Source organism: Pseudophryne corroboree, chromosome 9 (genome assembly GCF_028390025.1).
Source record: "Pseudophryne corroboree isolate aPseCor3 chromosome 9, aPseCor3.hap2, whole genome shotgun sequence".
In the NCBI taxonomy this organism is placed as follows: domain Eukaryota; kingdom Metazoa; phylum Chordata; class Amphibia; order Anura; family Myobatrachidae; genus Pseudophryne; species Pseudophryne corroboree.
In genome coordinates, this window is record NC_086452.1 from 96,215,803 (window position 1) to 96,230,002 (window position 14,200).

The window sequence follows — 14,200 nt, forward strand, 5'->3', positions numbered from 1 at the left end:
AGCTGCAGCAGCAGACACACACAGCTCCTCCAGCCACTCAAGATACGCAGGAAAACTGGTACAGGGGTGTAGCAAAGGGGGAGAGCCGCTATTGTACACAAGCTATGTCCTGAAAAGGACAAAAACTCTGGTGTTACAAATAGCGCAATCTAGAGTCTCTTCCCTTTTCAGGGGATTGGTTCTTCGGGGTTGACTTGGATTTCGAAGGTTACTGCGGAAAAATCCACGTTCCTCCCCTCTGGGGCCCTGCCAGCTAGGCTTTCCTACCCGGGGGCATCTACCCAGTCATTTCGTCTGCCAGGTTCAGATCTAGAGCCAGAGGTGCCTCCACCGCAGCGAGAGGCACCAGAGGTAGGACAAGAAAACCAGCCGCGGCAGGTTCTCAGGAACAAAGCACCAGTTCAGCTTCCACTAACGCAGGGCTGGCCAAACCAGTCCTCGAGATCTACCAACAGTTCACATTTTCCAGACCACCTAGCTGGTGCACAGGTGTAGTCATTACTAATTAAGATGTGCTGCATTCATTCCTAACTGACAAATCTACAGATCTCCAGTAGGCCTGGAAAACATGAACTGTTGGTAGATCTCGAGGACCGGTTTGGCCAGCCCTGCACTAACGCCTCAGCATGATGGTGCCTCGCCTCAGCTTCTATCACAACATGGGTGGATTCTCAATTTGCTGAAGTCCCAGCTGGAGCCTACTCAGCGGCTCCTGTTCCTGGACACAATAGCTCAGAAAGTATTCCTCAGAGAAGACAAAGCAAGGATGCTTCAGGAAATGGTCAGAGCTGTCCTACGGCCGACTCTGCTATCCATCCACTGCATACAGTTGTTAGGAAAGATGGTAGCCTCATACGAGGCGTTCCAGTACGGAAGGTTCCATGCCAGAACATTTCAATTGGATCTCCTAAACAAGTGGTCTGGATCACATCTACAGATGCATCGGCTTATACGGTTTTCAACTCAGACCAGGATTTCCCTCCTGTGGTGGCTACAGTCCCCAAACCTACTGGAAGGTCTGAGATTCAGGATTGAGGAGCTCAGTTCCAGGGCAGGTGGTCAGCCCACGAAGCCCTACTTCTGATCAACATTCTGGAACTTCGGGCGATCTACAACGCTCTGCTTCAGACCTCTCCCCTGCTCCGGGATTGAGCTGTTCTGGTTCAGTCAGACAACGCCACGGCCGTGACTTATCGACAAGGAGGGACAAAAAGCAGAGCCTGTATGCGAGAGGTGTCAAAGATACTCCTCTGGGCGGAACAAATGCAAGAGCATTGTCTACCATCTTCATTCTGGGGGTGGACTACTGGGAGGCGGACTTCCTCCGTCATCACGATCTCCACTCGGGGGAGTGGGGCCTACACCAGCAGGTGTTTCAACAGATCATCAATCTGTGGGGCTGTCCACAGATAAACACGATGGCATCTCGACTCAACAAGAAGCTTCGTTGGTCTTGTTCGAGAACCAGGGACCCTCAGGCGCGGGTTGTAGAGGCATTAACAACGCCTTGGCCTTACGGGCTGGTCTACCTGTTTGATACCTGATTCGCTTTAGCACCCTCGGGAGCAGAGGAATAGGAGTAAAGAGTCCAGGCAATTCTGATTGCCCCAGACTGGCCTCGAAGGGCGTGGTACGCGGATCTTCTGGACATGTCCGTCGAAGACCCTTGGCCTCTGCCAATGAGAACAGATCTTTTTCAACAAGGACCATTCGTCTACCCGGACTTACAGCGACTTAGTTTGACGGCATGGAGGTTGAGCTGAACATCCTAGCTCACAAAGGCCTTTGCAAAAAGATTATTGCAACTATGGTTGAGGCAAGATAGCCTGTGACGTCAAAACACTATCATCCTATCTGGAAACGATTGTCTCATGGTGCGATGAGCGTGAATATCCACCTCCGCAATTCAGCCTGGGACGTTTCCTGCAGACTGGTGTGAGTATGGGCTTACGTCTGGGCTCCCTTAAGGTCCAGATTTCAGCCCTCTCGGTTTTCTTCCAGAAAAAGTTGGCAATGTGCCAGACATTCAGACCTTCTTGCAAGGAGTGCTCCACAAATAGCCTCCCTTTGTGCCACCACCAATGGCATCCTGGGAGAAATTTGAATGTGGTTTTGGATTTTCTACAATCCTCCTGGTTTGAACCACTGATGAAAGTAGAAGTCCAGTACCTTACATGGAAGACGGTAATGTTTTTGGCCCTGGCTTCTGCTAGACGTGTCTCAGAATTGGGGGCCTTATCGTGTAAAAGTCCTTACTTGATCTTTTACGAAAACAAAGCAGAGCTCAAGACTCAACAGCAGTTCCTGCCGAAGGTTGTCGCTGCATTCCATTTAAACCAACCTATTGTGGTTCCGTCTAGTTCTGGCTCTCCTGCTCCTCTGGAGGCAAAGCCTCTAAGATCTAAGTCCAGAGGACGGCTCGGATCAGAAAGATGGATTCCTTGTTTGTGCTATATGATGCACAGAAAAAGGATTGCCCTGCTTCTAAGCAGTCCATTGCTCGTTGGCTTAAGTTAACTATCCAACAGGCCTATGTGTCGGCAGCCTTACCTGTTCTACAATCTCTGACGGCCCACTCTACAAGATCAGTGCGGTCTTCCTGGGCGGCTGCTCGTGGAGTCTCGGCCTTGCAACTGTGCCGAGCTGCTACCTGGTTGGGGAAGAACACCTTTGTGAAGTTCTACAAGTTTGATACCCTGGCCAAAGAGGATACCTAGTTTGGGCAGGCGTTGCTGCAGACATCTCCGCACATTCCCGTCTGGAGGCTTTGGGATGTCCCCATCGTACTAAGTGAACTTCAGTATCCCTTATGGATGCTAGAGAAAATAGGCTTTTAAATGCCTACTGGTAAATCCTTTTCTCGTAGTCCATAAGGGATACTGGGGTTCACTTAGTACGATGAGGAATAGATACTTGCACCCGCCTTTTGACTTTTCTGCAGGTTGTTTCTAATATATAAGTTTACCTGTTCAGCTGTTGCTGTTTGGTTGCCAGCTGTTGCTGGTCAGTTTGTGTTGTGGTGTGCTGGTGTGTGAATCTCACCACTCATTTTTATGTTCCTTCTCTCAAGTGTGTCCATTCTCCTTCGGGCACTATTTTACCTATAACTGCCTGTGGGAGGGGGCATAGAGGGGAGGAGCCAGCACACCCAGTTGAAGAAATTTTAAGTGTACCAGCTCCTTTGGATCCAGTCTATACCTCATTGTACTAAGTGAACCCCAGTATCTCTTATGGACTACGAGAAAACGATTTACCGGTAGGTATTTAAAATCCTATTTTCTCTAGGATATAAAACGTGTTCTTTTCGGGTGTGGTACAGAAGATCTACAATGTCTAGGTTGATAATCATTAGGTAGACATGCCTTAGGTCGACACTGATAAAAGGTCGACACGTGAAAAGGTCAACAAAACATTTTTAATTTTTTTGGTGTTTTCATTGTCAGAGCACAGGGAACCCCAATTACTGTACCGCTTCGCTCACAGGTTGCTATTCCCAAATGTAGTCCATGTGGATAGTAAAGCATGGAAAAGATTAAAAAAGAAAAAAAAAAACCTTAAAAAGCTGTCAACCATTTGTACCTGTTGACCTTTTGTCAGTACGTATCAACATAAGGAATGTCGACCTTTTGTCAGTGTCGACCTAGACATTGTCTGTCTAAACAATGGAACCTGTTCTTTCCAAGTCGTTCAAAAATTATTTTCATTGTTTTTTCTTTATTAAGCAATCCGTCCACACACACACAGTCCTACATATTAGCTTATATATGCATAGGCAGGTCATTATATATTGGTCAGGTTGAAGGAGAAGGGGGGTAATTTTTTTTAGCCAGTAAAACAACTTATATTACATTCTCCCATAAGACTTATTACCTTTAACGTGCCATCTATTTGTACATTACACATTCTTAACTAAGGAACTTTATGTTGTGTTTTAGGATTGGATCGCCTCATTGCCACTATAGTTGGAGCCGCAAGTATACGTGATGTTATTGCTTTTCCGAAATCATTCCGGGGTCACGACCTTATGAGTAACGCGCCGGACTTTGTGTCTGCGGAGGAGCTGCAACCGTATCACATACAGGTCACACCTAACAAATGAGACTGCTGCTAGCTGTACAGTAGGACATTGCTGCTGTTCACTCCATGTTACTCCCAGGAACTGGCCGGTTTACAATGGTGATCAGATTATCCACGTCATATGGAAAAGTGAAGTCAATTCTCTGCATCATCCAATAGGGATTAGCTTTGTATCACCCGGAACCTCTGTTATAGCAGCCCTATAGGAGGTGGCTCTCTTCATGCCAGGAAAAGCCTGTTGTATTAAATTAACTTGGGGAGGCAGCGTAAGACGGTACAAACTACACGACATATCGGACAATGATCGGAACGATATATCATCCACATCGCATACAGTGTGTACATGCGATTGCACACTTCCCACCATTGTCAGCAGGGTCGTCCCATCTCATGAGCTGCACAGCAGGTGGTCAGACCTGGCGAACAGCATGAAGACAAATGCAGGGTGTACAGCTGCCATGATATATTGGTGGATCTGCCACGCTGTTGCTGGGCACACACATCGTGTAATGTGTACCTAGCCTAACACTCCAAAGCAATGATCTTGACATGGTCCTCATAGAACAGTGATGGCTAACCTTGACACTCCAGCTGTTGTTGAACTACACATCCCAGCATGCCCTGCATCAGTTTTAGAGCATGGCCAAATAACAAAACTGATGCAGGGCATGCTGTGATGTGTAGTTCAACAACAGCTGGAGTGTCAAGGTTAGCCATCACTGTCATAGAATATAAGCCATTTCTCACCATTTCAGAGTTTGACCGACAAAACATTTTGTATATTAGCCAGGTCTAGTGTCTTGTTCTACCCTTTACTCTACTGCAGTGGTTCTCAAACTCAGTCCTCAGAACCCCACACAGTTCAAGTTTTCCAGATCACCCAGCAGGTGCACAGGTGTATGCATTACTCACTGATGCATTGTAAAAGATCCACAGGTGGAGCTGATTATTTCACTTGCAATTCTGTGAGGAAACCTGGAAACGTGATCCGTTGGGGTCTTGAGGACAGAGTTTGAGAACCTGTGCTCTACTGCCACCGGGATGCAGAAAGCAATCAAAATTGTGTATATAAAAGATGTATGATCAAGCACTGTATTAGGCGGCTTCTCCAAGCAGCTGTACTGGTTGAGGGATAGTCACTCCCTCTCACAAAAGTGAAAACAAGCAAAGGGAAGAAGATACAGCGCTACAACATACTGTATGTAAAAAGTCACAGATGTGATCCTGCCAACATAGAGTGAACCTGTGCCAGATTCAAATCATCCAACACCGGAAGGACACCTTGCTTTTCCATTCACCTTCTGTGAACCAGGACCCCGCTGCCATTGGTTGCTGTTGCCATATAAAACCACGCAATTGGATTCCGATCATTGGAACACAGAACTGGCAAAAAACCTCAATTTGCTGCAAGCACTTAAGATACAAATTGGCTGCCACAAGTGCAGTTGGACTCACCAGGTGTCGTTTTGTAATAAGGGTGTTGTCCGTTTTCGGGACTCTGTTGACTGGCATATATAATGGGTCGTTCATTCTGAGACTGTTATCTTGTTCACTGATGAATTTTAGAATTGTGTTTTTTAATTATTGCAATTTTTGGTGTAATTATATCATTGTACATTTGTGACTTTTTACATGTCGTAGCGCTGTATCTTCTTTCCTTGGGATGCAGAAATCATCTGCTACTTTTATCCAGCCCATCATTTCTTCATACATAGGAGAAGTGCCCTGACTCCAGCCACGTTTCTACATGTAGCAGTGGTGAGCAGCCGTGAGCAGCCATGCACTTCTCTGTTATCCTAGAGTGACATAAATAACTTCCTGCTGGTTCATTTATTTAAATTGTCTTTTCTTATAGGATAACTGACTTTGTACTGACTTGGAATAATGTGTGTATATATATTTTTTATAAATGAATGTTAAATAAAATCTGTAAAAAAAAAAAAAAAAAATTACAGCATTGGATTCTAGTTTACTACATTAACCACAAATAAATGGGTGTAGGTTTGAACGGGTCACCTAGAGACGGTGGTGGACATTTTGTGGGCTCAATCAACATTTCACCATACAGCGCAATAACGCGCTAGGGACCAGGGTGTGACGACTGTTGGGTGGGAAGTGTCTCAGTGTTGTAACTAGTCTGTATTCTTATCCCCACAGTAGTTGTGTACATATAATAAGTAGATGTATTTGGATTTTGCGCCGGCACAGAACATGTTGTGCTCCAGTCCAGCCCTTCTGTTTAAGACAAGACTAACAAAGCTTTAGCAATGACTTTTTTTTATTATTATTACTGATAGTATTGTGATGGATTAATAAGATGTCAGGTTGCATACAATACAACACTGAAGGTCCAGGAGCGTGCACGCCCCATAGACAAAATTATGATTAAAAAAAAATATTTAGCACTTCTCCGGCAGCAATATGTCAAAAGTTTTTGATCAAATATGTAAATATGCATTTTTATAAACATTTGTATTTTCACACCAACATATTTTATACATACAAAACACGTACATAAATCAGGCAGCCGAGGCTGAAGCCTTTTAACATCTCCAAGAGTGGGTCATCCCCTGGCTGGCCCCCTGGGGCCCTCGTTATACTAAAATAATACAAGTTCTTTAAAAGAAATAAAGTGTAAAAGTGGCAGCAGCCTAAAAGTAAAGTTCTGTAACAGGCGGCAGCATGAAACCGTGGCAAGGAGAGTAAAAAGCGGCACATCGGTGATGGAAGATAATGGTGAGCTCCATCCACAGGAGGTGCGGCAAGTCCTCTTCTCGCGGTTGTCTGCTTCCTGATTGATCGTCTTGTGCTCTTGTTGTGTTCTCTTTCCGGCCGTTATGTGCTCTCCTTGGGTGCCGCTAAGACTGGACTGGAAGCCTGCGCCCCCTGTGGGGACTGGGGAGAGGGCTGGGTCCCTGTGGCAGTTTTAATAGAGTTCAGGGTTTTGCTAAACCAGGAATTTTTGGCAGCTTGGATTTCGTTGAGCAGAGCTCCTCGCTGGTGCTCCAGCTCCTACAGAGAGAGGGAAGGGTCAGACAAGGGAAACTCGGTCAGTACTAGGTATTTATCTTCCACCCATCGAATTAGGACTTGCCTACTTTTCTGTAGTTCTGTTGTTAATAAAAAATAATTATTTGAGGCCTCTTCATTTAGCAGGCAGAATTTTTACACTTGCTGAATCAGACAGGTGTGTGGTATACAAGTCAGAATGTCAACATGACCTGAATATCGGAACTCAGAATGTCGACATTAACGTGCACGTTGCCCGCACTAATAGCACCATTCAACTTTTTTCTTAAAATATGTCTATACTTAATCAGCTTACTAAGACGCACAATTCAGGAAAAGTACTCAGTCTGCATCTAAGCTGAAAAGAGGACGTCGGTACGATCATAATGTAGACATGGTCACTGTTGGCATGTTGACATTTGGAACGGCATATTTATAATGTGACTGCACACAGACATTATTACTCGTACTTAAAATACTTGGACAACATGGCAGTGGGATCCGGTCTTTAGGTCGACAGTAAGTAGGTTGACATGGTTTCTAGGTCGACATGAGTTTTTCACTTTTTTTTTCTTTAATTTTTTTGACCTTTCAAATACTTTATGATCCACGTGGACTACAATTGGGAACGGTAACCTGTGCCGAGCGTAGCGGAGTGAGGCACCTTGCCCGAAGCAAGGGGACACGGTGCACTAACTGGGGTTCTAGGTCACTGTACGGAGAAAACCACACCAAAAAAAGTAAAAAAGACTCATGTCGACCTAGAAACCATGATACATACTGTCGACCTAAGTCTAATCTAGCAAACATACCACACCCCCACAGCAGTATGTTCCTAAGCCGCAACGTAATGTGATATTACCAAGGCAAATGCTCCCCGCTAGCTGTAGTGATGGGATGGAAGTAGAATAGATCGACAATGGTACAGTTGACAGTCAATAGGTCAAGACGTCTCGGATATTATGGGGTATATTCAATTGCAGTCGAAAGCTGCCGTCTGTCGAAAAGATGGCAGTTTTCGACTCGTTTAGGTCGGAAAGGGTTCCGGCCTATTTAATATAACCCCAAATTATTCGACAAGTAGAGGAATTCGACTTGTCGAAAAGGACGTGGATCGCGGAATAGCTGCCGATCCGCGTGCTTGTGTCGAAAACGGGCCAAAACCTTTTCGACCATCTCAAACCAACTTTAAAAACAGTTGGATTGAGATGAGGGAGCCGAGAGGAGGAGACGGGGAGAGCAGCGCTACAGCAGCGTAGCCGGAGGATGTGTCACAGCAGCGTCCACGCGGCTTTAGCAAGCGAGACCTGCTGGAGTCGGGTGGACGCTGCAGTCGGCGGATGTGACACATCCTCCGGCTACACTGCTATAGCTGCTGCTGTAGCGCTGCTCTCCCCCGTCTCAGCTCCTGCATCTCAATTCGACTTTTTTTTAAAGTTGAATTGAGATGGCATTGAATAGCCCAGGCCGGATCCATTCTGACAAATGAATGTCGGAATGGGTCCGACTTCAATTGAGTATACCCTTATATGTTATATGCCCACCATCAGTACAAATGTGTATGCTGGCCATGCTTCGGGCAAGGTGCCTCACTTCACTCGCCACAGGTTACTACTCCTAATAAATGTCCATGTGGATAGTAAATCAAACAATTGTTAGAAAAACCATGTGTCGACCATTGTCTGCCCTTAAGCTCTGTCGACCTTTCACCTGTTGAACTAATCAATGCATATCAACCATATGATGTTGACCTATTGACTGCCGACCAATACATTGTCAATCATTCGGATGCCACTGGTTGGACACACAGTCTGTTTACATCTAGACATTGGTGAGCATGGGGAATATACAGTAGCTGCTGGCTAGAAGAAAATTACCAAATAAATGGAAGATCGGGCGCTTGTTGGTGCTGTGTTTCTAATGCTGCTGCTATAATAATTGGGGGTAGTTACACCCCAACCACACATCAGAAAAATACAAGAAAAGGATAGCAGCGCTAAATAGATTATTGTATATAATTAATAATACGAAGGATTGAGTGATGAAAAATGGTTATACAATTTAATAAAATATTAATAGTAATAACAACGGCCTTTAAATAAAAAATGGATATGCATCCATGCCAATTAAAAACAATTCATAAGGGTCAAAGAATTGACTGCCTAACACATTAACATCCGTTCCTGATGTAGAAACCTGGAAATTTTAGCAGATGGAGACAGACTGACAGCGCAGTCACACCAATGCACTTTACCCAAATACCGCTAGAGGTGTAGTCCCTTTGAAAACGTCACTGATGTTTTAACTTCCAATCAGCCAAATTCGGGATCCTCATTTGTTACGGTGTCCTCTTTATGAAGATAGGGTAGATGGTGCTCCTTAATCAGGGAATGTTGTCTCGGTTGAACTGCAGATGGTAAAAGTCCAGTATTTGGTCCGGATATAGTGTGGCAGTCAAAAGTAGCGTTATAATTGACCCAAGTAGCCTCCTCTACTTGGGTCAATTATAACGAGGAGGAGGAGGCTACTTGGGTCAATTATAACGCTACTTTTGACTGCCACACTATATCCGGACCAAACACTGGACTTTTACCATCTGCAGTTCAACCGAGACAACATTCCCTGATTAAGGAGCACCATCTACCCTATCTTCATAAAGAGGACACCGTAACAAATGAGGATCCCGAATTTGGCTGATTGGAAGTTAAAACATCAGTGACGTTTTCAAAGGGACTACACCTCTAGCGGTATTTGGGTAAAGTGCATTGGTGTGACTGCGCTGTCAGTCTGTCTCCATCTGCTAAAATTTCCAGGTTTCTACATCAGGAACGGATGTTAATGTGTTAGGCAGTCAATTCTTTGACCCTTATGAATTGTTTTTAATTGGCATGGATGCATATCCATTTTTTATTTAAAGGCCGTTGTTATTACTATTAATATTTTATTAAATTGTATAACCATTTTTCATCACTCAATCCTTCGTATTATTAATTATATACAATAATCTATTTAGCGCTGCTATCCTTTTCTTGTATTTTTCTGATGAGTAGCTGCTGGCTGCAGCCTCTTGTGCCCACTCACACTGTAAGCAAGCTAAGCTCACCATGCACATAATCTATATTCAGCCTACGATACAATGGGAGCCAGCGGGAGACCCTGCCATACAGAACACTCCTGACTGCTTTATTTCTCCTCTGGGGGACATTTCATTCATTTTCATCTTAATTTGCATGTAAACTTGCTAAATAGATATGCCATCTTAAATATGACTCTCCACAGGTATGTGATGTCACTTTATTACTTTAGTGTCTGTGCAGACATCACAACTGGACGGTCATCTGAATTTGTTTGCCCAGTTGTGACGTCAGTGTTGGTGGTCCCTGCAGCCAGTGTACGGGCGGTCAGCGGGTCACCCGTACACACAGCTAGCCAGACATGACACTAACTGCAAGATATAACAGAATCGGCTGTGGTGCAGGGCTGACGTGATATGTCTGTGAACAACATTGTTCGGACATATCACTAACCCAATACTGATATATCGTCTTTTCAATAGAACAGACTATGTAATGACCAGTGTGTACCCAGCATAAGGTGCATGGAATGGCCGGTGATACCTGCTGCACACTCCCTACGTGGGATCATCACGGGGTGGGGAACTTGGTCACTGCAGCTGCATATTGTAACTGTTATCCCATTGCAAATAAGCAGGGACTGGCACCAGACTAAAGTCTACGGTTTACTGCCCTCCCCATATGCAGGGAATTGTTAGACATGGCCTCTAGTGTAGTGCTCACAGCTGGGAGGTTTGTTTCCCCCAGCAATTAGCACAGGGTTTGGACGCCCTATATTTAATGGTGTGTACTAAAGGGACTTCCTATCTTTTTTTTTTTTTTGTCCGTTAGACCATCTACAGTTGTTTTTGCAGAACATTCTGGAAGGGGGTTTATTTATTAAGTTCTTTAATGGCTCAGATTTCAGCGCTTTGTGTTCTTTCATAGCAAACGGACTTACCGTCTAGGTGCAAAAGTACTGCATGTGGGAGAACATGGAGGCTGCACCTAGAGAGAAGACCTTCCCTTAGGGACAGTTTTGGGACATCCAAGGGGTCCATTTCTCAATGATCGCATTTTCATTGCACCCAAGATCGTACTGCAGTATGTGATCATATTAGGTGTATGTACCACCTGGCACAGGCAGGGACAAGGGCTCCAAAAAAGAGTCTGTCCCTGTGGTGCTGGGGCCGCTGCCACGCGCTCAGGGTGACTGCCATGCACAGCGGCCATTTCAGTCAGAGGGTTCCTGGGAAACCCAGCCCTTGGGCTACTGCTATGAAAAGGTTGCTTTAGCTGTGGGGGCCAATAATAGGATTTTGGTACTTACCAGGTAAATCCTTTTCTTTGAATCCATAGGGGGCACTGGAGTACTCTTGGGATATGGACGGTGTTAGCAAGGACAGGACACTGAATATTCAAATTGCAGTAACTCTCCTCCCCTCCCTACTCCCAGAATACCTCAGTGTTTTTCCTGAGGCGAACAGGATAGAGAGGATGAACAATGGAGAATTACCTATAACATAACGGACAACAATAAAGTTGACACATAACGTAACTGACAACTAACCAGTTGACACCATAACTGATAAATCGGTGAGAATGCGTTACCATAAGATCCACTGAACTTACCACAACCAGGTAAAACTGCTCTGGGTGGGCGTCCAGTGCCCCCTATGGATTCAAAGAAAAGGATTTACCTGGTAAGTACCAAAATCCTATTTTTTTCTTCTTCATCCACTAGGGGTCACTGGAGTACTCTTGGGACGTACCAAAGCTTCCCCTGTGGGCGGGAGAGCTGTTTGGCACCTGTAACACTTAGCGGCCAAAGCTAGATGCTGATGCCGCAAACGTATCAAAGTTGTAAAAGCGCACAAACGTGTGCACTGATGACCATGTAGCCGCACGGCAAAGCTGCGTCGTAGAAGCTCCACGACCAGCTGTCCATGAAGTTCCCCCAGAACGCGTGGAATGAGCTGTTACCGATGTAGGCGGCTGTAACCTAGCCTGAAGGTAAGCCTGACGTATGGTCAGTTTTATCCATCTGGATAAGGTCTGCTTAGAAGCTGGCCAACCCATCTTGGCAGCCTCATAGAGAACAAATAACGTATCCGTCTTACGAATTGTAGACGGTCGGGATACCGAAACGCGTAGGGCGCGTACCACATCCAAAGTTCCAGAATCGTCAGTTAACACAGGAACTGCCATTGGTTGATTGATGTGAAAAGATGACACTACCTTTGGTAAGAAAGCGGTATTCGTCCGCAATTCCGCTCTGTCATCATGAAACACCAAAGACGGTGGCTTGCATAACAAGGCACCCAATCTGAAACATGCCTTGCTGAAGCTAAGGCTAGGAGAAAAATTGTTTTCCAAGTGAGAAACTTAATATCCACTTGTTGTAAGGGTTCAAAATATGAAGACTAAAAAATCTAAAACCAGATTCAAGTCCCATGGCGCTGAAGGCGGAATGAATGGAGGCTGTACTCTGAGGACACCTTGCAGAAAGGTGTGTACAGACGGCAATAGAGCCAATCGTCTTTGAAAGTAAATTGACAAAACAGATACCTGCACCTTTAGTGTAGATAAACGCAGTCCTCCATCTAACCCTGTCTGTAAAAATAACAAAAGACGGGATAACTTGAAAGATGACGTCGGAAACATCCGAGCGTCACATCAACCTATATAGGCACGCCAAATCCTGTAATAATGAGCTGCCGTAACTGGCTTACTAGCACGTAACATGGTTGATGGAATGCCCTCTCTTCTTAAGAGGGCGGTCTCAACAGCCACCCCGTCAAACGCAGCCGCGCTAAATCGGGGTAAAGGAATGGACTCTGGTGTAACAGGTCCGGACGTAGCGGGAGCGGCCAAGGATCGTCTGCGAGTAGCCCGTGAAGATCCGAGAACCAAGCTCTCCGAATCCAATGAGGCGCAACTAGTATGACTGTAGCAGACTCTCGTTTGATCCGTTTTAGCAACAGAGGGAGCAGCGGAAACGGTGGAAACAGATACATGAGGCTGTACGGCCACGCGATTGTGAGAGCATCCACTGCCACTGCCTTTGGATCTCGCGTTCTGGACACATACTGGGGCGTTTGGTGATTGTGGCAAGATGCCATCAGGTCAACTTGAGGGTAACCCCACCTCTGGACCAACATGTGAAACACTTCTGGATTTAATGCCCATTCTCCTGGATGAAAATCCCGACGGCTGAGATAATCCGCCTCCCAGTTGTCCACTCCCGGAATGAACACTGCAGACAATATCACTTGGTGATGCTCGGGCCAATTGAGGATTCAAGCTACTTCCCGCATGGCCATGCGGCTTCTCGTTCCTCCTTGTTTGTTGATGTACGCGTCCGCCGTCGCGTTGTCTGACTACAATTGGACAACCTGAGACCGAAGCATGTGCACTGCTTGTCGTAGCGCATTGTAAATTGCCCGGTGTTCTAGGACATTTATAGACAGCAATCTTTCGTGATCCGCCCAGAGACCCTTGAGCTGACAATTTTGAACTACAGCTCCTCTGAGACTTGCGTCCGTCTTTAGAATTAACCAATTCCAGACGCCGAACCGTCTCCCTGCTGTTAGTGTACTTTGAGCCACCAGAGTAGAGAGACTCTGGCTCGTGGAGACAACCTCACCCTCTGGTGAATCTGCAGATACGAGCCCGACCACCGTGCGAGCACTTCTAGTTGAAAAGGACGCGAGTGAAATCTTCCGAACTGAAGCACTTCGAAAGCCGCCACCATTGTGCCGAACAGGCGAATGCACAAATGTACAGAGACTGTGCGAGGCTTGAGCACCAATTGTACCAGATGACTTTCTGTTCTGGTAGGTAAATTCTTTGATCTACCATATCAAGAATCATCCCTAGGAATTGAAATCGTTGAGACGGAAGCAGATGTGATTTCTTGAAGTTAACAATCCAACCGTGCCGAACTAGTACATTGTACGTTAGCAACGCATGTTGGAGGAGCATCCGTTGAAACGGAGCTTTGATGAGCAGAACCTCCAAGTACGGAACTATTATCACTCCCAGGGATCTGAGATGAGCTA

The 14,200-nt window shown here is 45.6% G+C and overlaps 2 protein-coding genes across 11 annotated transcripts in view; one reads left to right on the forward strand and one right to left on the reverse strand.

The window, feature by feature from the left end:
- The window catches only part of DARS2 (aspartyl-tRNA synthetase 2, mitochondrial), a 204,192-nt gene extending 198,529 nt beyond the window's left edge, over positions 1–5,663 (forward strand). For all 6 annotated transcript variants that reach the window (XM_063939673.1, XM_063939677.1, XM_063939676.1 and 3 more), the window contains one exon: positions 3,936–5,663. In XM_063939673.1, the coding sequence (XP_063795743.1) occupies positions 3,936–4,099 (164 nt within the window). In that variant the 3' untranslated portion in view covers positions 4,100–5,663. The remainder of the gene's footprint in view (positions 1–3,935) is intronic.
- Positions 5,664–6,337: 674 nt separating this feature from the next.
- Positions 6,338–14,200, reverse strand: part of RABGAP1L (RAB GTPase activating protein 1 like) — a 690,515-nt gene continuing 682,652 nt past the window's right edge. For all 5 annotated transcript variants that reach the window (XM_063939666.1, XM_063939667.1, XM_063939669.1 and 2 more), the window contains one exon: positions 6,338–7,089. In XM_063939666.1, coding sequence (XP_063795736.1) covers positions 6,913–7,089 — 177 coding nt within the window. In that variant the 3' untranslated portion in view covers positions 6,338–6,912. The remainder of the gene's footprint in view (positions 7,090–14,200) is intronic.